The following is a 24,412-nucleotide window of genomic DNA, read 5'->3' as shown; positions in this document are numbered from 1 at the left end:
TAGGGTTGTTGGGGTCAACAAATTAACTAAAGTAGTTTTACAAGAAAGGTTTATGAATATTATCTCGATCACGATGAAATGATCGAAATTATTTTACTTCGAAAATCTTGAGTTTGATCAATAAAAGTGTGTATAATCGCCTTAGAATTGGTGATTTACCTTCCTTGCGGGTCCAGTTCGACATAAATTAAGATTAGCTAAACTTGTGAATTTTCGGATGATTTTTTTTTCCGGCTCTTGTGGATCGTGCCAAGATTAATTAAAATACATACTCTATGTGTCTTAATTTATGTAATACTATTTGACTTGACATGAAATTTAAGAAAATTAAACTCATGAAATTTGAGATTTAAAATAAGTCATAGATAGTCGTATGAATTATCTCATTAAGGGTAAGATTGACATTTTAAAGTTAAATAATCAGTAAATATAAAAAAGTTTTTTTCTTCTAAAAAAATGACTGTAAAGAAAAATGTATCACATAAAAAATATAATTATTAGAAGGACTTGAATTAAAAATCTTTTCTTCGATTGACGAAGAAGCCGAAGAGATTCAACATCTACATCTACTATATATAAATTAAAACAAGAAATAATATATAAACGTATTCTTTAACTTGACTTTAACTGCTATTTATATCCTTTTACTTTAAATATATACAAATAAACACTTAAACTATAATAAAATTAAATAAGTAAATACACATCGCACAACGACAATTTAAAAATTATGATGATTACTTAGTCAAGGAATAATAAGTAAGTAAATGAATAAAAATTTAAAGATTGTATGTACCAACCATTTAACATTTAAAAGGCATAGATGGTGATGGGGCAATTTTAATTTTTATAAGAGAAAATATGTGGCCAAAATAAATGTATCACCACCTGAAAAATGATATATAAAAAAATTTAATCCCAAACAATAATCAATTTTATCCCACATCAACATATATATATATATATATATATATATATATAAAATTTTATTTTATTTAAGTAAAGAACAACATGTCTTTGGTCACATCAATCTTTTTTTTTTATTTCGTATTTGATATGTGGTGTTTGTTTTGAGATATTGAGTAATTTGGGTGAAAAAGGTCTGATATACCCATCAACTTTGTCATTTAGAACTGATTTACCCCTTGTTATGAAAGTGACTCATATATACCTTTACTTATAAACAAATGACTCGTATATACCCTTTTCCTCTAAGGGAAATGAAAAAAAAATTTAATCTAACTTTTTATTATTTTTTTCTAAAAAATATAATCTCATGTGAGTAAATTTAATCCTTGTCAAACATATTTTTTTTTTACTTTTTTTTTATTTCAATGACTAATTTAAAATTATTATTTTGATAATCAAATTTATTTATGTTTCATTAATATTCTTGTAAAACTTATTGTAGATGACCAAATTTTTTCTTCGAATACAAAAATCTAATTACAATATAGACAAAAAAAATAGTTTAACTTTTTTTCTTTAAACTAAGGAATGAAAGAAAAAAAATAAAATAAGAATAAGAAACTCAAATAATTATAATAAAAGAAGTCAAAAAAATAAGTTATGTATGAAACAAATTAAAATATACCTTGAATTTTGATAGAAGAATCATATATACCCCAAAATAATTTTTTAAAAAAAATTAAAAGTAATAAATATAAATTTAAAACTAACTTTTTAAATTTCCGTTAAATAAAGGTGTTAAACAAAAGAACAGGCTGCACACTTTTGGAAGATCTCCATTGATGGAGCTTAAGGAAGAAGAGAAGAAGAAGTGAAAAAGAAGAGATAGAACTCTTCTGTGATCTGAATTGATAAAAGTTGTGGAAAACACAATACAAAGTAATACTTACAATGAATCTGCAGTAGCCATTTATATAGCCAACTAACAGAGTATTAACAACTAACCAATTTCTAACTAACTAATGGAAATGTAACTAATAACTAACTAATGGAAATATAACTAACTAATTGAAGAGCTGTAACTAATAACTAACTAGTTGTTTACATATATAAATATCAACACCCCCCCTCAAGTTGGAGGTGTAGCAAGCAGATCCAACTTGCTTAAGATTGCTGAATGCTTTACTCCAGTGAGTGCTTTGGTTAGAATGTCAGCAAGTTGTTCACCAGTTCCAATATGATGCAATGAAATTAATCCCTCCTGAAGCTTAGCTCGCACAAAATGGCAGTCGACTTCAATATGCTTCGTTCTTTCATGGAACACAGGATTCTTGGCAATTTGTAATGCTGACTGGCTATCACAGAAAACAGGAAAAGGACTAGCACATGGCACAGTTAGCTCTTCAAACAATCTGCTTAACCATACCAATTCCCCTACTACTTTTCTAATGGACCTATATTCAGCTTCAGCTGAAGATAGGGATATAGTTTCTTGTTTCTTCGATTTCCAGCTGACAGGACTTGATCCCAACAACACAATATAACCAGTAACAGACTTCCTTGAGTCAGGACAGGATGCCCAGTCTGAGTCACAAAAGGCTTGGACCTGGTAATCATTAGTAGAAGACATGAGTAAACCCAAGGTTGGATCCTTTTTAAGGTACCTAAGTAGATGATATGCAGCCTGCAAATGAGGCTCTCTAGGTTCCTGCATGAACTGACTCAGATGCTGTACTCCATATGCAATATCTAATCTTGTATTGGTGAGGAAATTTAACTTTCCAATCAACTTTCTATATGACTTAGGATTCTCCAGAAGTTTCCCTTCATTGGCTTTGAGCTTGATTGTAGAGTCAAGAGGAGAAGCAAGACTAGAGTATGTTGTGCAGTCATACTCTTTGAGAAGATCAAGTACAAATTTTCTCTGAGAGATAAGCATTCCAGCTTCTGTATATAATACTTCCAGGCCCAAAAAATAGTGCAGCTTTCCCAAATCCTTGATTTTGAATTGGTTATGAAGATAGTTCTTTAACTGATCAATTTCTTCAGCATCATTTCCAGTAAGTAGAATATCATCTACATATACAGCTATAAACACAGTGGAAGGACCTTGTTTTCTATAGAACAAAGAGTAGTCATTTAAGGAGTTAGTGTATCCCCTAGACTTCAAGGCATCAGACAACTTAGCATACCACTGTCTGCTGGCCTGTTTTAATCCATATAGGGACTTGTTGAGCTTACAAACCATGCCTTTAGTTGTAACATCCAATCCCTGTGGAATATCCATATATACTTCTTCATGCAGCTCTCCATGAAGAAAGGCATTATTAACATCCAACTGGTATATATTCCAGTGCTTCTTTACAGCAGTGGCTATCAAAACTCTCACAGTTGTCATTTTGATAACTGGAGAGAATGTCTCTGTATAATCTACTCCATAATGCTGAGTGTAACCCTTTACAACTAGCCTTGCTTTGTACCTTTCTATACTCCCATCAGCCTTATGTTTTACCTTATAAACCCATCTACATCCAATAGCCTTTTTACCAGTAGGAAGTGGCATAAGTTCCCAAGTATCATTGTCATGTAATGCAGTCAACTCTTGTGTCATTGCATCTTGCCAAGCAGGATTCATTGCAGCCTCATTAAATGATGATGGTTCACAATCATGTGACACACTCAATATAAGTGACTGACTGTCAGGATACAAGGATGTAGAAGCTATATGATGGTGATGTGAAAAAGAGGCATGTAAAGAGGTCATATAGTCTTTAAGATAAACTGGAGGCTTATGAGATCTAGTAGATTTTCTGATGGGAGGATCATATTCTGAGGGTGTGAGGTTTGGTGAAGGAGAAGTAGTCAAAATGGGATCACATTGTTCAGGTTCTGGAGAAGTGAGATCAATATTATCATTGTCAAAAAAAACATTATCAAATGTAGAACTTAACTTGACAGGAGAATTGAACATACTGGAAAAAGGAAATACTGTTTCATGGAACACAACATCTCTAGAAATATGTATTTTCTTGCTGCTCAAATTTAACACCTTATAACCTTTAACTCCAAAAGGATATCCTAGGAATACATGAGGTGTAGCTCTAGGTTCAAACTTATTTCTTTGATGTTTGGGTGTAGTAGGAAAACAAAGACAGCCAAAACTTTTCATGTGAGAATATTGGGGTTCTTGATTATACAGTATAGAAAAGGGACACTTATTGTGAAGATATGCAGAAGGGAGTCTATTGATTATATATGTGGCAGTAAGAATGCATTCTCCCCAATACTCAGTAGGTAATTTGGAATGGAAAAGAAGAGCTCTAGCTGTTTCTAGTAGATACTTATGCTTCCTCTCTACCACACCATTTTGTTGTGGTGTATAAGGACAAGATTTCTGATGTAATATTCCTTTGGATTGAAAATAAAGGATAGATTCTTGATTCACAAACTCAAGACCATTATCTGATCTTATTGTTTGAATACTTGTTTTAAACTGATTTTCTACCATATTAACAAAAGATTTCACAATGTGTAAAGCATTGCTTTTGCAACTCAACAAATGTGTCCAAGTAGTTCTACTAAAGTCATCAACTAAGGTAATGAAGTATTTAAAATTGTCATGAGTAGGCACATGATAAGGACCCCATAGGTCTATATGCAGAAGTTCAAAAATCTTTGATGTATTATGAGTCTTAGGTGGAAAAGAAAGTCTAGTTTGTCTGGCCATAGGGCAAATATTGCATGTAAAAGGCTGTTTAGATGAAAAAACTACAGGAATGGATGTAATCCCTTTCATCTTTATAAAAGGTACATGCCCAAGTCTATAATGCCATAACAAATCATTACAAGAATCATGAGATAAAAGAGGTACAGAATCAGAAAGTACATTATCAGTGTCACTAGGAATTGTGTTCATTACAGCTGATTTAACATTCTGAGAATTGAACAAAGGATAAAAAGAATGATTGATGGTACTGCAAGAATGAGAGAAACATTGACACTGAGAGTCTATCTTATTGTTGTGAGAAGAACAAGACATTGAAGATGAGACCTGTGAAATGAATGGACTGTCTTTTTTCTTTTTCAAACAATCTGAGCAAAGGAAGTACAATCCATCTTGTTCTCTACCAATCTCCAGAGGCCTCTTCATTGAAGGGCCCTGCAAGGTACAAGATGAGTTAGAGAATGATGCAGTACAGTTGAGATGTAGAGACAAGGAACTAATAGAAATTAAATTGTATTTAAAGGAAGGGATAAAAAGAACTTTGAACAATGTGATCATGTCATTTATTCTAACATCTCCAACTTTAGTCACCTTAACTTTGTATCCATTTGGCAATTTAACTAACAGAGGATATGGTAGATTAGTAATATGTGAAAGATGGTTGATGTTAAAGGTCATGTGGTGTGTAGCTCCTGAATCCAGTATCCATAAGTCAGTCCTTGATTTGAGACAACCACACGACAGCTTATCAAAATCAATGGATGAGTTGCAAGCTATCATACCTGCAAAGTTTGCAGCTCCACAAGTCACTTGTTCCTCAGAATCAACATCTTCAGGCTGTCCTAATTGAATGTGTTGCAACAGATTAATAAGTTGACCACATTGTTCATTGGTGAGATTAGCACTACAGGCTGTATGAGCATCAGCTTTTCCCATTGATGATTCTGCAAAGACATTAGATGCCACCACTCCTTTACCTCTAGAATACCTATTACTTGCATTGTAATTGGTCTGTACCCTTTGATTCTGATTAACACCTTGACCATTAGATGAGTTATTTTGATTGGGATAGCCATGTAACTTGTAACATTTATCAATAACATGCCCTGATCTCTTGCAATGTTCACAAAAAGGTCTAGGCCTATTGTTTGCAGGATAATTGCTTGGTGCATAATTTGTTCTGAATACTCTTCCTCCTGTTGAGTTTGATGAACTGGTATTGGCAGAATTTAACCTTCCACCTGATGGATTAGATGAACCACCACGTATGGATGAATTCATTGAACTTCCTTCAGCAAACATTTGACTATGTGGCTTAAACTCCCTTTGTTTCTCTTCTTGTACAAGTAATGCAAAGGCTTGAGCCATGGATGGTAGTGGATTCATCATCAGAATATTACCTCTAATAACAGTATAGACTTCATTAAGCCCCATTAAAAATTGAATCAATCTTCGATCTTGTTCAGCCTTGTGCATAATTTCTTTACCTCCACAGCTACAAGCACAACTACACTGGTTTTTGATACTCAGATTACTCAACTCCTCCCAGAGCTTCTTCATCCTAGTGTAGTACACAGTAACATCAAGAACTCCCTGACTTAGATCATTTATATCCCTTTGAATTTGAAACAATTTGGCACCATTCGTTTGATCATATCGATCTTCTAACTCTTTCCATAGTTCTACTGCATCAGAAACATACTCTACACTGTCTGCAATATCTTTGCTAAGAGAATTTAGGATCCAAGATATTACCATGTTATCACATCTCTCCCATTGACAATATTGTGGAGATGTTGAAGAAGGGCGTTTGAACTCTCCAGTAATGAATCCTAATTTGTTTTTCACAGATAACGATCTCATCACACCTCGTCGCCATGATCGATAACCAATTCCTTCGAAAGCTACTGGAACTAGGGTCAAACTTGGATTGTCAGATGGATGTATGTAGAGAGGGTTACTAATATCAATTATGTTCCCTCCTGTTCCTCCTGTTCCTGATGTGGAAGATTGGCCAGAAACTTCAACCATGGTGAATTCGATTTACAGGAAACAAAAGACAGAGTACTGAAGAAATCAACAAGAAGAAGATAACAGAACACACTGAAATCTATAAGAAGAGGAATTCGATCTTCAGATGAGTGCAGAAATCGATAAGGAGATGAACTCGATTTTCAGAGATGAGAAGAACAGTGATCTACACCTGCTCTGATACCATGTTAAACAAAAGAACAGGCTGCACACTTTTGGAAGATCTCCATTGATGGAGCTTAAGGAAGAAGAGAAGAAGAAGTGAAAAAGAAGAGATAGAACTCTTCTGTGATCTGAATTGATAAAAGTTGTGGAAAACACAATACAAAGTAATACTTACAATGAATCTGCAGTAGCCATTTATATAGCCAACTAACAGAGTATTAACAACTAACCAATTTCTAACTAACTAATGGAAATGTAACTAATAACTAACTAATGGAAATATAACTAACTAATTGAAGAGCTGTAACTAATAACTAACTAGTTGTTTACATATATAAATATCAACAAAAGGGTATATGTGAGACATTTTTTAACGACAGGGGTATATGTGAGCCGTTTGTATGACAGTAAGGACATATATAAGCTACTTTCATAACCAGGGGTATATCAGCTCCAAATGAAATTTGTTTGTCTTTTGTACTTATTATTGTCAATGGTTGCTTAATTAATGGTAAAGTTCGACCATTCAAATTTTAAAAATAATGATGATTACTTAGTCAACGAATAAATTAATAAATAAAGCTTATACCAACCATTTAACATTTAAAAAGCATGGTTGATAACATTGGAATATTTACAAATTACAAAAAAAAATTGTGGTGGAGAAAATAAAAGTGGCCCTGTAAATGCTCCATTTTAACAACCTCAAATTTATATAAATTTTAATCCTATAATATCATTTATTTATTCTAATTAAGTGAGTTGAGATTATTAATTTTTGGGTGTACTCTAAGTTTTTAGTCATCATTCGAAAAACAGAATAAAAAAATAGTTATATTTTAGTGCAAAATTAAATATATATATTAGTGAAGGGGTCATTCGGTAGCAAAAAAAAAAAAATGTATAAGAATTTGTATAAGTGATATTATATTTAGTAAATGATTACGATTATGTATAAAATTAATTCGATATTTTGATATTTGTAATTTTAAAACCTCACAACTAATATGCATATAAGTTAGGAAAACATACATAAATATACTATAATAAAAAAAATATACCATTTATAGCAATAACATTTTTTTTCACTCGATCACTTTTAATTTATATATAATAGAAGTTTAATACATATTACAAAGAACAATTTATTATTCACATATAATACAAGTTTTAATGGTGGATAATACATTTATCACACATTTTAATACACTTATAATACAATGTGACAATTTTTTACCAAACAAACATAAGATATTCAAAAACAATTATAATTCAAATGTATTGCATACATAATTCACTTTTAATACATATTAAAGATATATCACAGTATTACTATAAATGATAATAAACAAAAAGTATCGCTAAAATCAGTAATTATTTTTTAAAATGTATTAATTCATGTAAATTTTTCCTATAAGTTATTAGAATTTATGTATAGTTTTATGCACAAGAAAGGTGAAATAACTAAATAATCCTATAAATAAATTTTCAAATATCTAATTTATATCTTATTAATAACCGCATAACTCTAATTAACTGTTATTATTATTCTTACTATTATTATTATTATATTGTTTTTTAAATACTTATTAAATATCAATAAATTATTTAATTCAAATAATCCCACATACCTAGAAAAAGGTGTTTTTGTAGAACTCATGTGTGTGGATAAAAATAAAAGGTCGGTTATATATTATTTTTTTGGTTTCTTAATAAAATCTCTTTTTTAAAAGGCGGCTGCTATTTATGTTTTTTTAATTTTAATTTTCATTTAAAAAAATCACAAAAATTTGTTAAATTATTTTAATTTATGATTTATCTTGACAAGAAAGGTAATTGTTAATTAAATAAATATCATTATGAATTTCCGTATACAAAATTCAATTTTTTAAAAATAAAATAAATATTATAATAATTTTTTTTAATTATCCAAATAATAATAAATGTGAAAGTAGATAGATTTAAAGCTGTGTCTGTGCTGGAGAGATATATAAATATATATACAGCTGCATTCGTGAATTTGGATAAGTTGGAATTTCACATTTTTTGTGTATTCCAAAAAGATAATATTTTTAGAATCGTGATATTCGGAATAATTTATGCGTATTTTAATTAATTTCATTGTATATTTTTCATTTTTATTAATAAATAAGTATTAAGTAATTTTATTTATCAAAATTATATTAATAAATTAAAAACTTATTTATTATTTTTTTCTTTAATGTTACAAAAAAGATAAATGCAATGCACATAATTGGAAAATTGAAACTATTAAAGTAAAAAAATAAAAAAATAATATCAAAATTATTTTTAAAAAAGTAGTATCATATAAAATTGAATACTATTTAGGATTATTTTATCATGACTTCTTTTAGGATTAATATTTCTTTTAGAACAGATTTAGATATTTTCTTTGAAATAAGAATCTATTGAAAATATCTTTTCTTTTTCTTTTCAAATAAAAAATAATCTATACATACACTTTACTCTCCTTAATTTTTTTTAAAAAAATCTTAAATTTTACTCGTGAAATTATACCGAATATATCATTATTTTTAATAAAATTGAATACTAAAGTACTTGTTGTCCACTTAATGGTACTACAAATTAATGTCCACATACTCAAAAGAGAATTTATTGGCAATTTTTTTCACATTTTATTTGCCTTGTCATAGATAATAATCCAATAATTATATTGACACTTTTTTCTTTTCTTTTTTTTTTTTTTAGTTTGGACCCAATAATTAAATGAGTGGAAGGAAAAAAAAAGAATTAAAAATTAAAATAGGATCATGCACCTTATGGAAAGTGTAATATTTTTTGCATTATAAATGGTCTATTCAACATACTACTTTCTTTTTTCTTCTCTTTTTTTTTACCCAAAAATATAATTTCAAAATGTAAATTTGAAATTTTTAATTAAGCGCTAAAATTTTTTATTTATTCGATTCAGATGAATACGTTTAGTTTTTTTTTTGGTTATAAGTGACAATTAATCACATTTAGATCTTCTAATTATTAATTACACTTATAATAAAAGGGATTACAATTCTCAATTATTTATTTTAAATTTATGAATGTACAAGTCACCATTATTGCAAAATAAATAAATAAATAGTAATTCACTCCCTCAGATCCTAATGATTTTGGAGTATATATTTTTTTTGTGGTAAAATTAAATTTGTTTTAAAATATTTAACGTTTTAGAAAACGAATAGAATCATTTTCCCCTTTCGAATCTATTCTTATTGCTCACATTAATGAAAATATTGACTAAATTAAACATTTCAGAAAGAATAAATGATCGTTTTAAAAATTAATGTCAACTTTAACCGATTAATCCCAAAGGAAATAAAAATCGAATGTCCCAATAATTCTTAGAATTTGATTTTATAACTATTAGTTGAAAAAATATTTGAGAAATTAAATTATCTATAAGAAGATTAGTTAATTCAAATATTAAATTTGATCTATTTTCTAGTCATAAATAGCCCCACCATAGAGGGCCATAACTTAAAATTTGTGGTCTCTATAATGCTCAAATTAAACTAGAATTTTTATTGATAAATACATATGGTTAGAAATCAAAATATGAATAGTCTATAAATCATGTGTTTTTTTTTTTAAAAAAATTTGGTGTTATATATATTCGCGTGAAGTTATAATTAATTAATTAAGATTCATATAATATAATAAAATTCTTTCAAGAGGAATTATATCTTATAAATTTTTCTTATTTTCAAGATTTAAATCTCGAGATTCATTGCTAGAGTAGAAAAGATCATATTTTATATTACATCGTAATAATCTTTGTTGATATTACGTGCACATATTGCACATTGTACTACCGAATTCAAATATACTTTTTCGATATGCAACATAAATTTCGTAACATGGAAATTTATTTAAAACTCTATATATCTAGAATAATTAAACATCATTTTAAAACAAATTTCAGTTGTTCAACCAATTATCACAATCCTTGTCAATGTCACATGCACATATATGAGACATAAATTCTGCGACATAGAGATTTATTTAAAACTCAATATATCCAGAATAATTAAACATTGTTTTTAAGACAAATTTTAATTGTTCAACCAATTATCACAATCTTTATTGATGTCACATGGACATGTTGCATTTTACATTTGAATATACGTGCGATATAAAGATTCATTTAAAACTATATTTAGAATATATGGAGATTCATTTAAAACTCTATATATCCAGAATAATTAAACATTATATTCAATACAAATTCCAATTGTTCAACCAATTATCACAATCCTTACTGATGTCACATGGACATGTTGCATTTTACATTCGAATATACGTGCGATATAAAGATTCATTTAAAACTATATTCAGAATATTTAAACATCGTTTTAAAGATAAATTCCAATTGTTCGATCAATTTTAAACATGTATAATAATGAAGAATCTTAATTTGGATAAATTCTTATTTTTTTAATGTACAACTATATATATTCTTGGCTTTCCTTACTGGCCTAATATCGACAACATTTGTTTGACATATTCAACACGTACGTTTTTCTTTATTGTTTTTTTTTTAATTATTCGGTATATAAAATTTACTGTTTTAACTAATTTAGATTTATGATTCATAAAACCCCATCAAGGGTTATTATTTTGTTCCTTAGGCCTAGACCATGTTACAAGCACTATACATTTTTATGTTATCATGATTTTAATTCGAGATATTTAATTAAATATTTAGAAATTTCAATCATCTTATCACAATTCTTGACGATACGAAACGTGTTTTCTATTATTTAATATCGTAGGGTTAGGTACCAGTTAACGTCCATAAGATCAATACTTTAAATAAATCCAGACATTATTTTATTTTTTAGGTTTTAGTTTTGTTTATTTTTGGAAATTTAATTTTGTTAGAAAAGTCAGTGTGATTTGAATAGTTTCTTCTTTTTTTTTTAAGAAATATTTGTGAATACTTAACTTTTGAGTTGCTTTTTTTTTTTTTCAAAATCATTTTGGTTTAATTCGCTTGACGAAACCAAATTAATTTATTCTTATGACGAAATATTTATTTCTCGCTTGGTGTCTGGTCCGCAATTAGTTAGGGGACAAGTACCACGTTGCCTAAGAATGACGGAATTTATTTGTAATTCTTAGTTTAGAAAGATAACATATGTTGTTCGGGATGAATCAGTTGGTTTGGAGTGAATGACGCGTGATCAATCCCCCCTCAATGCCTTTCGAGTCGAGCCTGTCACATAGGTTTTCCTAATGCGATTTACACGTCCTGTGCGAGTTACAGGCTATTGCACAGTTGAAAATTTACCCAGTACACTGACAGAAGTTATAACAATGACGAATTATCTCAAATTTTAAAAAATATATATATATTATAATTATAGTAATCTTAAATGTACGTAGCATTTGTACCTGTTTTTCCTTACATGTAAAGAAATTCACAAAAATGGAATAAAATCAAAATTCACAATTAAGTGATGCAAATTTAAGCGTTCTCTAAAAATGAAAGAATCATATTTTATTGGCAATTTATAATTTTAGAAGAATATAATATGATCTTTTAAGTTTTAAGATATTTTAGTAATTCCAAATGTATTATTGGATTTTTTTTTCCTTAAACGTAAAATAATTAACTAAATAAGAAAAAATCAAAAAAGAAAAAGAATCTCTACACAAAAATAATAATGTATTTTTAGTTTCACACATGGCAAATTCACATTGGAAAAATCCCCTCAAATGTAAACTAATTCACCAAAATAAGAAAAGAAATAATACCCTTCATTTTAATTTGATTACGTTTTGACTTGACATGAAATTTTAAAAAATAAAATTATTTTTAAATTTTATGATCTTAAATCAAATATCCGTAAAATGTATTAAATATCATTTCATTTTATGAATGCGAAGATAGTAAAAAGGTTTGCATATACTTTATATTTCCAAACTCTACTTATAAAATTTCATATACGGGGACGGAGCTACCAACCATCCAAAATGTACCTTCAAACCTCTTTAGCGGAAAATTACATTATTTATACAATCAAAACGTACCTTCAAACCTCTTTAGCGGAAAATTACATTATTTATACATGATTAGAATTATTTTTTATGTAATATACATAGTATATTCTGAATCTCTCTGACTCGTTAATGTGTTTACTTTTTTATATTTCAAATTTATGGCTCTATTACTATTCGCGGAGTATTGTTGTTGTTATAAATATGGTATGTCCTAAGTTGAAAATAAAAATTTACGAAAAAAAGAGACATTCTTTTTTAAACGAATTTCTCCGTCGAGGATAGAAATAGTGTCTACATGCACTTTCTTTAGTAGTACAAATAGAGACGTTACTTGTGATCTTTTTTTTTTCTTCACTGCCACTCTCTGCCTACAATTTCTCTTCCTTTTATCTCTCTCTGCCATTTGTTTACAAACTAACTTCCATAATCCCTCTTAATACAACACCTAATCACTTCTAAATCTCATTTTATCAACTCTTAATCTCACAATTATCCAAAGAAAGATCACTTTTTTAAGCAATAAGAATCATAAAAGAGTGATCTTTATTGTATTTTCTTGATTTGGGTTTATACTTTATAGCAATCTTGGATCACTTTTTAGTCTTGAAAGGACAAAAAAGTGATCTTTTTTTATCTTTTTGGGTATTTTCTTGTTCTTGGGTCTGTAGTATTTTGGGGATTTGAAGTGAAAAAAAATGGTTGTTAAGTTGATGAAGTGGATGCCATGGCCTCCACTTTTATTATCTAAGAAATTTGAGGCTAAGATTACTGTAAATTGTATTAAAGGTTTCAACTTTTTGTCAGAAAAGCATGTGGGGGTCCAAGATTTTGATAGATTGAGAGTTGGAATTAAGTGGAAGGGATCAACAAAGGGGATTTCTTTGAATTTGAGCTCTTTTACTCGGAAAAGTGTACAGAAGAATTTTACAAAAGAAGAGTGTTTAAAGGAAGATGAGGGGATTGTTGAATGGAATGAGGAATTTTTAAGTGTTTGTAACTTTTCAGGTTATAAAGATGGTGTTTTTCATCCTTGGGAAGTTGTGTTTACTGTGTTCAATGTGAGTTCTTGATTGATTTTTACCTTTGTTATATCATTATGATGTTTTGTGTTTTTGGCTGTTGAGTGATAAGGAATCCAATTCTAGGGAATTTGATTAGTTCCATGTTCATTTCTCTTGAAAAAATTTGATATAATGTTTTTTGGATGCTATAGTGAAATGTTGTTATAGTGAACATATAATATACTATAACATAACATGAAAAATCGGGTTCCAAAGAGATCTTGGCTGTTGTAGCGAATATGTTGTTATAGATGATATCTGGTATTTGTTTTGGCTTTAGTTATTGTACATTTTGTTGTAGATGATGGTTCTTTTTCTTAATTGTTTTTAGCATGAATTCTTCGTTAGTGTATTTGTTTTACTCACTTGTCTTTTTGATTCTGCTTTACTTGAGCCGAGGGGCGAGGGTCTATCGGAAACAACCTCTTTAACTTCATAAGGTGGGGGTAAGGTTGCGTACGCACAATCTCTTGATAGTTGTGTTGTGAATCCTGATCATGTCCATACAACTATTCGGGATGATAAATTTCTTGGATTTCCTTAAATTAGGAATTTGGTTTTCTTTATTGGTTAAATTGATGCTTGGTTTTCGATTATTTGATCATGGTAATTAGTATATTGCAGCAGTTTATGTATGAGCCTGTTCAAAGAAATTTTAAAAAGAGTTGCTTGATAAAATTCATCATCAATATGGTTTTTACTGAGTTTTATCACCAATGGTAAACTTAGTGAGTTTAACAGTGGAAAACCCTGAAATTTCGCCTAAAGTACGATATATACACAATATAATTTTCGGATATGCTAATAGCTTAAAGTGAGTTTTAACTTTGTTATATTTCTCTCTAAAATTTTGAACAACTGAGATACTATTCCAAATGCTTTTTAAGCCTTCTGGAATGTAATAATTGCCTTTTAATGGATTACACTTTTTGAGCCTGTTGGGGTCATTTATTTTGATGTTATATGGTGGATGGTGAGACCTACTATAGTTCTTTGGACTTATACAACTGTACTTTTTGGAAAGGAAAAAAACATTATTGGCATAGTCTCTTATTAATTAAAAATGGTAGCAAGTGATTATTATTATTATATTTATAATTGTTGTTGTTGTTTTTATTTATTTATATATATATTATACTTTATTTTCATTTCTACTCTTATTTGGTATGATGATGACATCAGTTGAGCTTAAATGGAATAGTAAATGCATATAGCCGATCCACCAACTTGTTTGGGACTGAAGCGTGCAATTGTTGTTCTTCCATAGACTCAACATTGTCCTTAGCTGCATGTTTCTTTGACTGCTTTGAACCTATCTCGTCGTACATGATAATTGCACCTTTTTTTTCAATCCATGGGTGTATTACTTCCTGTTGCTTCAGAGAACATTCCTTTATTTTCAGTTTTAGTTTTCATCTACACTAGTTTCTCAATTGAACTCCTTGTTTTTGTGTCCATTCGTTGTTCGTATACTCCCTTCCATGTGGTTCTCCGTGAGCTGCTTGACACAATACTTATTCATACTTCTTCTGAATCAGGGTACAAGCAAAGGAACAGATCAGAAGGTACCCATACTTGCTGCTGCGACATTGAACCTTGCAGACTTTGCTTCATTAGCTGGAGAAAAAGAAGACGGCATTGAAATTTTTGTTCCTTTGGAAGCCTCTGTTGGCAGATTCAAGAGGTGCCTTTCACTCTGTGTAAGAGAAACTAAAGCATACTTTTTGTTTGCTCTCTCGTATTCCTGCAGCAACGTGAATATATCATTTGATCAATCTTTCACATCTACTTGTTGTATATGTGTGTGTGTGTGTGTGTGTGTGTGACTGTTTCCTAAAGACATGTTCCTGCATATGTCAACAGCTATCGCTCAACCTTGTGGAATTGAGGAACACTAACGAAGCTTCAGAGAACATTCCAAAGTTTATCATGTCTGCTCCAGTATCTCCAAATCCTGGAAACGTTTTGTTGATAGACAGAAATGAGGGTTCTTCTTTAAAAGCAGGTCTGCGGAAAGTTAAAATTTTCAAGGCATTATCTATTGGGCGACACAAGAAGGTATCTCATGAAGAGGAAAGCAGCAGTGATGGAAGGAACTCAGTCAGAAGTGAGGATCCCAATTATGTTTACCCAGTGGATACAGATTCACTTGATGATGATTCAGAAGAAGGAGAACCGGAGAAAGGAATGGAGGATACAAGTGTTCAGAAGTCATTCAGTTATGAAACACTTGTCTATGCAAACCATGCTGGTGGATCAATTTGTTCAATCACAAGCAGCAGCAGCGACGACGAGGATTTAGTCCACTACAGCCATCATATTTCAGACACAAGGCACAAGTACCCCGAGGATACAACTGCAGCACTACGAAATCAATCTGCAGAGCAGAGTTCTAAACGCAGCATTATCCCCTGGAAAAAGAGGAAGTTGAGTTTGAAATCTTCTAAAACCAAGGGGGAGCCGTTGTTGAAGAAACATTATGGAGAGGATGGTGGAGATGATATAGACTTTGATCGTCGACAGCTTTGCTCATCTGATGAATCTTCTTCGGGGGTACGTTTTGTGCTTTCCTTGTCATGTTTGATTGTCCCAGTATCTAAATAGAATTTGCATAGTGTCATTTATTATCTTCATTTCATGATCTAATCAATCTGCTACCTATTATACTTGTACACCAATATGCCTGTCGTATTGAAGATTTACTGAGCTTGAGAACTTCCTTTAGTAGCTTCTCTACTTGTATAGTTGTATCAAGAGTCTATATTGTTGAGGTTTTCATGTTCATGATTGAACATGTATATGTCATAACTAGTCCTCTAAGCAATGTGTGTAATTCTTGCAGTGGTACAAATCTGAGGAAACTTCTCCAAATCGATTTTCTATCTCCGAGTTTGGAGATGACTGTTTTGCTGTGGGTAGTTGGGAGCAGAAAGAGATAATAAGCCGTGATGGACAAATGAAGCTGCAGACTCAGATATTCTTTGCTTCGATTGATCAACGAAGTGAACGAGCTGCTGGTGAAAGCGCTTGTACAGCCTTGGTTGCTGTCATAGCTGATTGGTTCCACTGCAATCCCAAGGATATGCCCATCAAGTCCCAACTTGATCGTCTTATCCGGGAAGGCTCACTGCAGTGGAGGAATCTTTGTGAAAAAAAGACCTACATGGAACGTTTCCCAGATAAGCATTTTGACCTCGAGACAGTCCTGGAGGCGAAAGTGCGTTCACTCTCAGTCGTCTCCGAAAAATCATTCATTGGGTTCTTTCATCCTGAAGGAATCGAAGAAGAGGAGGGGTTTGACTTCCTTGATGGCGCCATGTCTTTTGACAACATATGGGACGAGATATCTAAATCTGCTGAAACCCCCAGTCATGGCAAGTCCTTTGTTTACATTGTGAGTTGGAATGATCACTTCTTTATCCTCAAGGTCGAAAAAGATGCATACTATATCATCGACACACTGGGCGAGAGGCTTTTTGAGGGTTGTAACCAGGCATATATCCTCAAATTCGACAAAGACACAACAGTTATGCGGTTACCTAGTGAGTCTCAACAATCAGACGATAAGCCATCTAGCGATAGAAAAGAGAAATCCGATGTCAAAGAAGCTGCTGATGAAGGAAAATTTGTCATTTCTACCAATGGCTCCGACAAAATGCAGGAAGACATGGTACCTGAAATCATTTACAGTGGTAAAGAGGCATGTAAAGAGTACATTAAGAGATTTTTGGCAGCAATCCCTATTAGGGAGTTACAAGTTGATGTAAAGAAAGGATTGATGGCATCGACACCCCTTCATCAACGGCTACAAATTGAATTCCATTACACAACGAGCTTTGATCCGAAGTTTGAGTCATCGTCTACACAAGGACTGACTGCTAACAGTTTGGCCATACTACCGTCAACATCAGAGTAAGCAACGATTAAGCTTTATGAGTATATGCATAATGCTAATCATTTTAGGAATTTTGAACAGCTAATTGCTGTTTATCGCTCCCTGGAGAGTCCTTTTCTTTTTTTTCTTTCGTATATGAGTGTAACTAGCTCGGTATCTTCTTTGTCTTTTCTTTCTTGTACGGGGGAAATGATAATGTAAATGACTATGGAACTGTTCAAGAGTACTCATTTTTTTATTCTCTCAAAGAGGGAAGTTGAGTTAAATGAATATATTAGTTCCACATTGCTCTTGATTGTTGTTTATTTTGCTTTATTTGAAATCATGTTTGCTCAGAAATGGAGTAAATGAATCCTTATAGTTCATTTCCTTCATTGAGCTATAACATAATCAAATTGAGTTTTCTTGTAATCTTCCCCCTTGTGGGTACATTAGGAGAATCATTTTTCTCTGGACTTGGACTTGGAGCAACAGTGAAATTGTCTACGCGTGATCTATATAGCCTATAGATCACGAGTCCGAGCCGTGAAATTAGTTGTTCCATTGATGTTTGCAACATTGCATCAAGGTAGGCTGTTTGGATATATATGTTTGTGTGTGACTTATAGGTCACAAGGTTTGAGCAAGGAATCAAATGTTGATGCTTGCATCAGGGTAGGTTTGTTACATATATGTCTCCGTGGGACTCAAAGGTCATGGGTTCGAGCCTTGAAATCAGTTATTGATGCTTGCGTCAGGGAACACTGTTTGCATATATGTCTCTCTATGACTGGTCTCGGGTTCAAGGCGTAGATCAACCATCTATGTTCACGTCAAGGTAGTCTGTCTAAGTTACGCCCCCTTGCAGAGGTATAGCTACATCATAAGCTACGGGATCGGATGAACCTAATAATTTTTGCTTAGACTATGTATTATATAGGAATCATTCTATATAAATATTTAGTTGGAAACCTAGTAACTAAAGACGAGTTATGTGTTCGATGACAAATTCAAGATTCATAAACTTTAAATCTTAGTTCCGCGTCAATCTGAGACATGTAATACTTGACTATTAATCCTGTTTTCCCAAGTGGCATCACTCTGCTTTTTGATTACTACAATTCACTCAACTTTATTTTGTAACAGAAAAGTCATTCAACTATTGTTATTTTAGCAACATAGTCAAAATCGCCGCTACAAATAATATTAAAAGTGAATGTCCATGTATTTACATAAGATGTATATTAATTTATACTTGAAGTACAAGTTTTGGTTGGTAACAATATAATTAGTAAATAACTTTTAGTTACTATGAGACTAATCTAATTAAAATCTAACTAATTACTTGGTGACTAAGTATTTTTCTCTTCTTATATATAGGAAGGATCTCTTACCATTTAAGATGTTTATGATCAATATCAAAATCATCAAGTAAAGTTCCAATATTAGTAGCAATTTGTATTCTATCAAACTTAAACTACTTTTTCAACTTTTGTTACGATTCAAAAACACTTATTTTCTCCTTAAAACTCGCTTAAACACCTCAACTCGTAAAAATAAGTACTTTTTTTTTACAAAGGTTTTGCAATAGCTTTGCCAAACATATTATAAAAAATCATTCATATTTTATCCATTCATAATTAGATGTAGAATTTGAACAGATGTTTTGTACTATCTTCTTGTTTTGGAACATTACAAGTTAAATACAAAAAAAAAAAAGTCATATTCTTATTTTATATCTGTCCCTAGTGTAAAAATATAATTCAATTTTGTCCTTATTGATCTATTCCAAATCTATATGCTAAATATCTTTTTTTTTTTTATGTATATCCTTAGGCTAAATATCTTAAAGCTTGAATCTTTTTTATTATGTGAAGGCAAAATTTGAGGAGGGAAAAATGGATATTCAAGATATTGAGTGTCCACTTGTAATATCAAAATCAAGAAATGAAGAATCAAAGAATAAGAGAAAATGTGATGATTTTCTTGAAGAAGTTAAGAAGATTTTGGCATTAGCAGGGCCTTTAATGTCAGTTAATTTTCTTCTATATTGCTTACAGGTAAGGGTGTTAAATGAGCGAGTTGGATTGAATTTGAACGGATTAAAATGAGCTAAGTTGATATATTTGTCGAGTCAGTAATCCGTCGAAACTTAAAAAAAGGGGTTGTGTGGATCATGTTTTTCATATATGGACTGATTTTGTAACTCATGTTTACAGGTGATTTCAGTTATGTTTGTTGGTCATCTTGGTGAGTTAGCTCTTTCTGGTGCTTCAATGGCTACTTCATTTGCCACTGTCACTGGTTTCAGCTTGTTGGTATGTCTTTTTTTCTTACTTCTTTTATATGTAGATGAGAGTGTAGTGTTGTCAAAGGCGCGTAAACGCTCCAATTTGAATATGTACACCTAAACACCTCAACTCGTTAATTTCCACTATGTCAGTTGAACACTACGACATGCAAAATGATCACCTAGACACCTCTAAGATTTATCCTGTTATATTAGTATCGGATGTCCACAAGACACATTGGAGACAAGTCGGAGTGTTAAGTTGCCAGTTGAGATTAAATTGAGGTGTTCAGACATGCACTCTCAAAGTCGGAGTACTTACTTGTCTGCTAAGGTCAAGTTTGGGTGTCTATATACATATTATGCCTATAATTATTAGTCTTGGACTATACGTTCATATATTTGTATCTTTTGTTTTTCCATTTGCGCCTTTCTTCAACAAAGCTCACACTTCAGTTGTTTTTCTTTGATCAGATGGGAATGGGAAGTGCATTGGACACAATTTGTGGGCAAGCATATGGTGCGAAGCGATATCATATGCTTGGTATCCATATGCAAAGGGCCATGATAGTTCTTCTTTTCGTTAGCATTCCGTTAGCCTTTATTTGGGCAAATGCAGGACATATTCTTGAAATCTTAGGACAAAGTTCGGAAATAGCAGCCGAAGCAGGGGATTATGCACGGTTCATGATACCGAGCATCTTTGCCTATGCACTACTACAATGCCAAATGAGGTTTCTACAAGCTCAGAACGACGTCCTCCCTATGATGCTTACTGCAGGAGCTACAGCTTTGCTGCATTTATTCACTTGTTGGTTTCTCGTGCTCAAAACCGGCCTTGGCAACAAAGGGGCTGCTCTGGCTAATGCTGCGTCTTACTGGATTAACGTGTTCTTATTAGCTGCATATATTGGGATATCGCCTTCTTGCAGAAGTACTTGGACTGGATTTTCAATGGTAGCGTTTACTGACATCCCGAGATACCTTAGACTAGCTATTCCTTCAGCCGTTATGGTTTGGTAATCTCTCGGTCACTTCTACTTACCAATACATAGAGCCATAGACATATATGAATAAAAATCGCCTTTTTATATGCACGTTTCAGCTTGGAGAGTTGGTCATTCGAAATGATGGTTCTGTTATCTGGTCTTCTTTCTAATCCGAAACTAGAAACCTCAGTTCTTTCAATCAGGTTAGTTCTCAAACACATTTAGTACTATCATATTTCGCCTCGTCTTTACTCACTGTTGTATACTCCATTTTTTTTCAGCCTTAATACATCTTCAATGATATACATGTTGCCTTTTGGACTAAGTGGTGCCACAAGGTGAAATTTTTTCATACTCCGCGTAACATTATCTTATTACTGTTCTCACATTTTTTATATTTTCCTCATCAGCATAAGAGTTTCAAATGAATTAGGCGCTGGACGACCAAAAGCAGCTCGTGTAGCAGCGTATACTGCATTGTTCTTAGCTACTACAGAAGGAGTTCTAGTAGCAATGTTCATCATTTCGGTTCGTAAATTTTGGGGGAAATGTTACAGCAATGAGGAAGAAGTAGTAACCTATGTGTCTGAAATGTTGATGTTTATAGCAGGATCACACTTCATAGATGCAAATCAATCTGTACTTTCAGGTTTGTTTCAAATCCTTTTAGCAATTTTTTCAACAAATCTTATAGTCTTAATAATAATGTAAAAATTTTAGGTATTGCTAGAGGATGTGGTTGGCAAAAAATAGGTGCAATTGTTAATTTGGGAGCTTATTATCTATGGGGAATACCTGCTGGTATTGTATTAGCTTTTTTCTACCATGTTGGAGGAAAGGTAACTTCTCTATGCATTTTGTTTAATTCTTTGGACTATGTTGCTCGGACTCTCCAAAAAAGTATCGCACAGTTCGTGTCAGATTCTTCAAAAATAGTGGATGTTTTGAGGATACGGGACGGGGTGGTCGTGGAAGCATTTTTGGACTATGTTGGTCGGACTCTTCAAAAATGTTGAAGGTGTATGTTGGATCCTGGAGGATTCGACACGGGTGCAGTGGCAACATTTTTTTGAGAGTCCGTTCGACATAGTTCTATAATGCATTATGACAATGAACTCTCCAAGAATGTTGTATGGTGCGTGTTGGGCCTTCAAAAAGTAGTATATTTTTGGAGGAATTGACAGGGTGCGACAATATTTTTGGAGAGTCCGTGCAACATAATTCTTTAATGCATTATGACAATGAACGTAACTCTCCAAGAATGTCGCATGGTACATGTCGGATCCTCTAAAAATAGTGCAGCTTTTAAGGATCCGACGAAACATTTATGGAGAGCCCGTGCAAAATAGTACTTTAATGTATTAACATCAAACTCTCCATAAATGTCATGTCAGACCCTCCAAAAGCAGTGCATCTTTTGAAGATTTGACACGAGCGTATGAAAACATTTTTGAAGAGTCCGAACAATATAGTTCTTTAATGTCTTATGACAACACTAATGATTTTATATTTTTTTTTTGTATGTTATTAAAAGGGACTTTGGTTGGGTCTCACTCTATCACTTATTGCTCAAGCCCTCATTTATTTAGTAGTTACTCTCAGAACAAATTGGGACAAAGAGGTAAATCTATTTATTTTTTTCCATCCTTTTGAAAAAAACTCATTTCAATTATTTTGATCGGTCACTTTAAAGGTGGTAAAATCAACTCATTTTTTACTGACTACTCAAATACGTTCGAATTTGAATAGGTTGAATTTTGACAATTTTGTTGACTTGGCCTAATAAACTGAACCTGAAATGACGAACCTAACTATTAGGTTTTTAAAAAGGTGAAAGTGTAATCTGCGTAAATTTAATCTAATCCGTTCATTTGTTAGTTCTATTTTTATTATATTTGTTTGTGTTTTTTTAATAAATAATTAAGTCTTTTTCTTTGTCCTTTTTTGTAGGCAAAGAAAGCAGCTGATAGGGTGATTCCAGAGTTAGCATAGAATAAAATATTTTAAAGAAAGTATCATATAGAATTGAACATTTTGAATTTAAAAATTGTTTAGACAATCAATGGTTCTTGTTTTAGTTTTTTTTAAAAAATAAATGTGAATATTTGATTTTATTTTGGTTACATATTTTTTTGGTATTGAGAGGATATTACAGATTTACGTAAACTCAATATCTTTTAACAGTAAATAAATTATTATTATACTTGTTTAGTTTTGGGACAATCAATGGTTCTTGTTTTAGTTTTTTTTAAAAAATAAATGTGAATATTGATTTTATTTTGGTTACATATTTTTTGAAATTGAAGGATATTAAAGATTCACGTGAATTCAATATCTTTTAACTGTAAACCAATTATTATTATACTTGTTTAGTTTTGGGACAATCAATGGTTCTTGTTTTAGTTTTTTTTAAAAAATAAATGTGAATATTGATTTTATTTTGCTTACATATTTTTTTGGCATTGAGAGGATATTACAGATTCACGTGAACTCAATATCTGTAAATCAGTTATTATTATACTTGTTTGGTTTTGGGACAATCAATGGTTCTTGTTTTAGTTTTTTTTTTTTTTTTAAAATGTGAATATTGATTTTATTTTGGTTGCATATTTTTTTGGTATTGGGAAGATATTACAGATTCACGTGAACTCAATATTTTTTAACTGTAAATCAGTTATTATTATACAAATAACTATAGAAATTTTTAAACTTCTAATCTTAAATTCGCGTATGTAATCGATATGAATTTACATTTTCATTGATTTCTAAACCAAACAAGTAAATATAGTTACACACATATGAGAGATAATACAATGATATTAAAAATTGAGTATGAGATTTCCTTTTTCAAATTATACATGATTTTTAATATTTTAGATGGCTTCAAATAGCTTTTTTATATATTTTGTATCGGGGTTTTGTGTTACTTTAATTATTTTATGAGAAATGTTTTATCGTTCACCAACATAAATATTAAATATTAGATAATTCTATTTACTAAACTTCAAAAGAAATTATATACACTTTTTCGCTCATTGGAATTTAAACATAAACTCATAATTCTTCGATCTATTTTATTAACCATTATGATTATATCCTTGAACGCAAGTAAATTAAAAGAATCGGAATATAAAATTATTAATTATCTCTTTCCTTTTCTCTTTTTAATTTTTGTTTTGTCTCTATGTGTGGGGGGTCAGTGTTAAACTATCCAAAATATATCAATTTAGCTGTCATAGCCTTAAAAGACAAAAAAAAAATATTTATTTAGTTTGTTTCCATTTTGTGTATGGTATTTACTTTGGGACGTTGATTAATTTAGATTTGTAA

General features: G+C 31.2%; 2 protein-coding genes across 4 annotated transcripts; both read left to right on the top strand.

The window, feature by feature from the left end:
* Positions 1-13,207: 13,207 nt before the first annotated feature.
* LOC107015819 lies at positions 13,208-18,119 on the top strand. The gene is made up of 4 exons (XM_015216236.2): positions 13,208-13,926; positions 15,468-15,629; positions 15,793-16,482; positions 16,772-18,119. The coding sequence occupies exons 1-4, from the start codon at positions 13,564-13,566 to the stop codon at positions 17,843-17,845; spliced, it is 2,289 nt and encodes a 762-aa protein (XP_015071722.1). The 5' UTR covers positions 13,208-13,563; the 3' UTR covers positions 17,846-18,119.
* A 1,515-nt stretch (positions 18,120-19,634) lies between these two features.
* On the top strand, positions 19,635-23,270 carry LOC107016009 (protein DETOXIFICATION 16-like). Of its 3 annotated transcripts, XR_003577729.1 has the most exons (10): positions 19,635-19,863; positions 20,023-20,121; positions 20,568-21,112; positions 21,199-21,285; positions 21,364-21,420; positions 21,493-21,731; positions 21,803-21,921; positions 22,617-22,703; positions 22,832-22,912; positions 23,033-23,270. XR_003577729.1 is itself a non-coding variant. In XM_015216481.2 (9 exons), the coding sequence occupies exons 1-9, from the start codon at positions 19,702-19,704 to the stop codon at positions 23,072-23,074; spliced, it is 1,437 nt and encodes a 478-aa protein (XP_015071967.1). In that variant the 5' UTR covers positions 19,636-19,701; the 3' UTR covers positions 23,075-23,196. The 3 variants fall into 3 exon arrangements, 2 of the variants coding, with proteins under 2 accessions (XP_015071968.1, XP_015071967.1); XM_015216481.2 differs by lacking the exon at positions 22,832-22,912 and having other exon boundaries at positions 19,636-19,863; positions 23,033-23,196; XM_015216482.2 differs by lacking the exons at positions 21,364-21,420; positions 22,832-22,912 and having other exon boundaries at positions 23,033-23,196.
* The last annotated feature ends 1,142 nt before the right edge of the window (positions 23,271-24,412 follow it).

This window comes from Solanum pennellii, chromosome 4 (assembly GCF_001406875.1).
Source record: "Solanum pennellii chromosome 4, SPENNV200".
Lineage (NCBI taxonomy): Eukaryota > Viridiplantae > Streptophyta > Magnoliopsida > Solanales > Solanaceae > Solanum > Solanum pennellii.
Note: the sequence above shows the minus strand (reverse complement) of the source record. Positions and strands in the feature narration are given on the sequence as shown.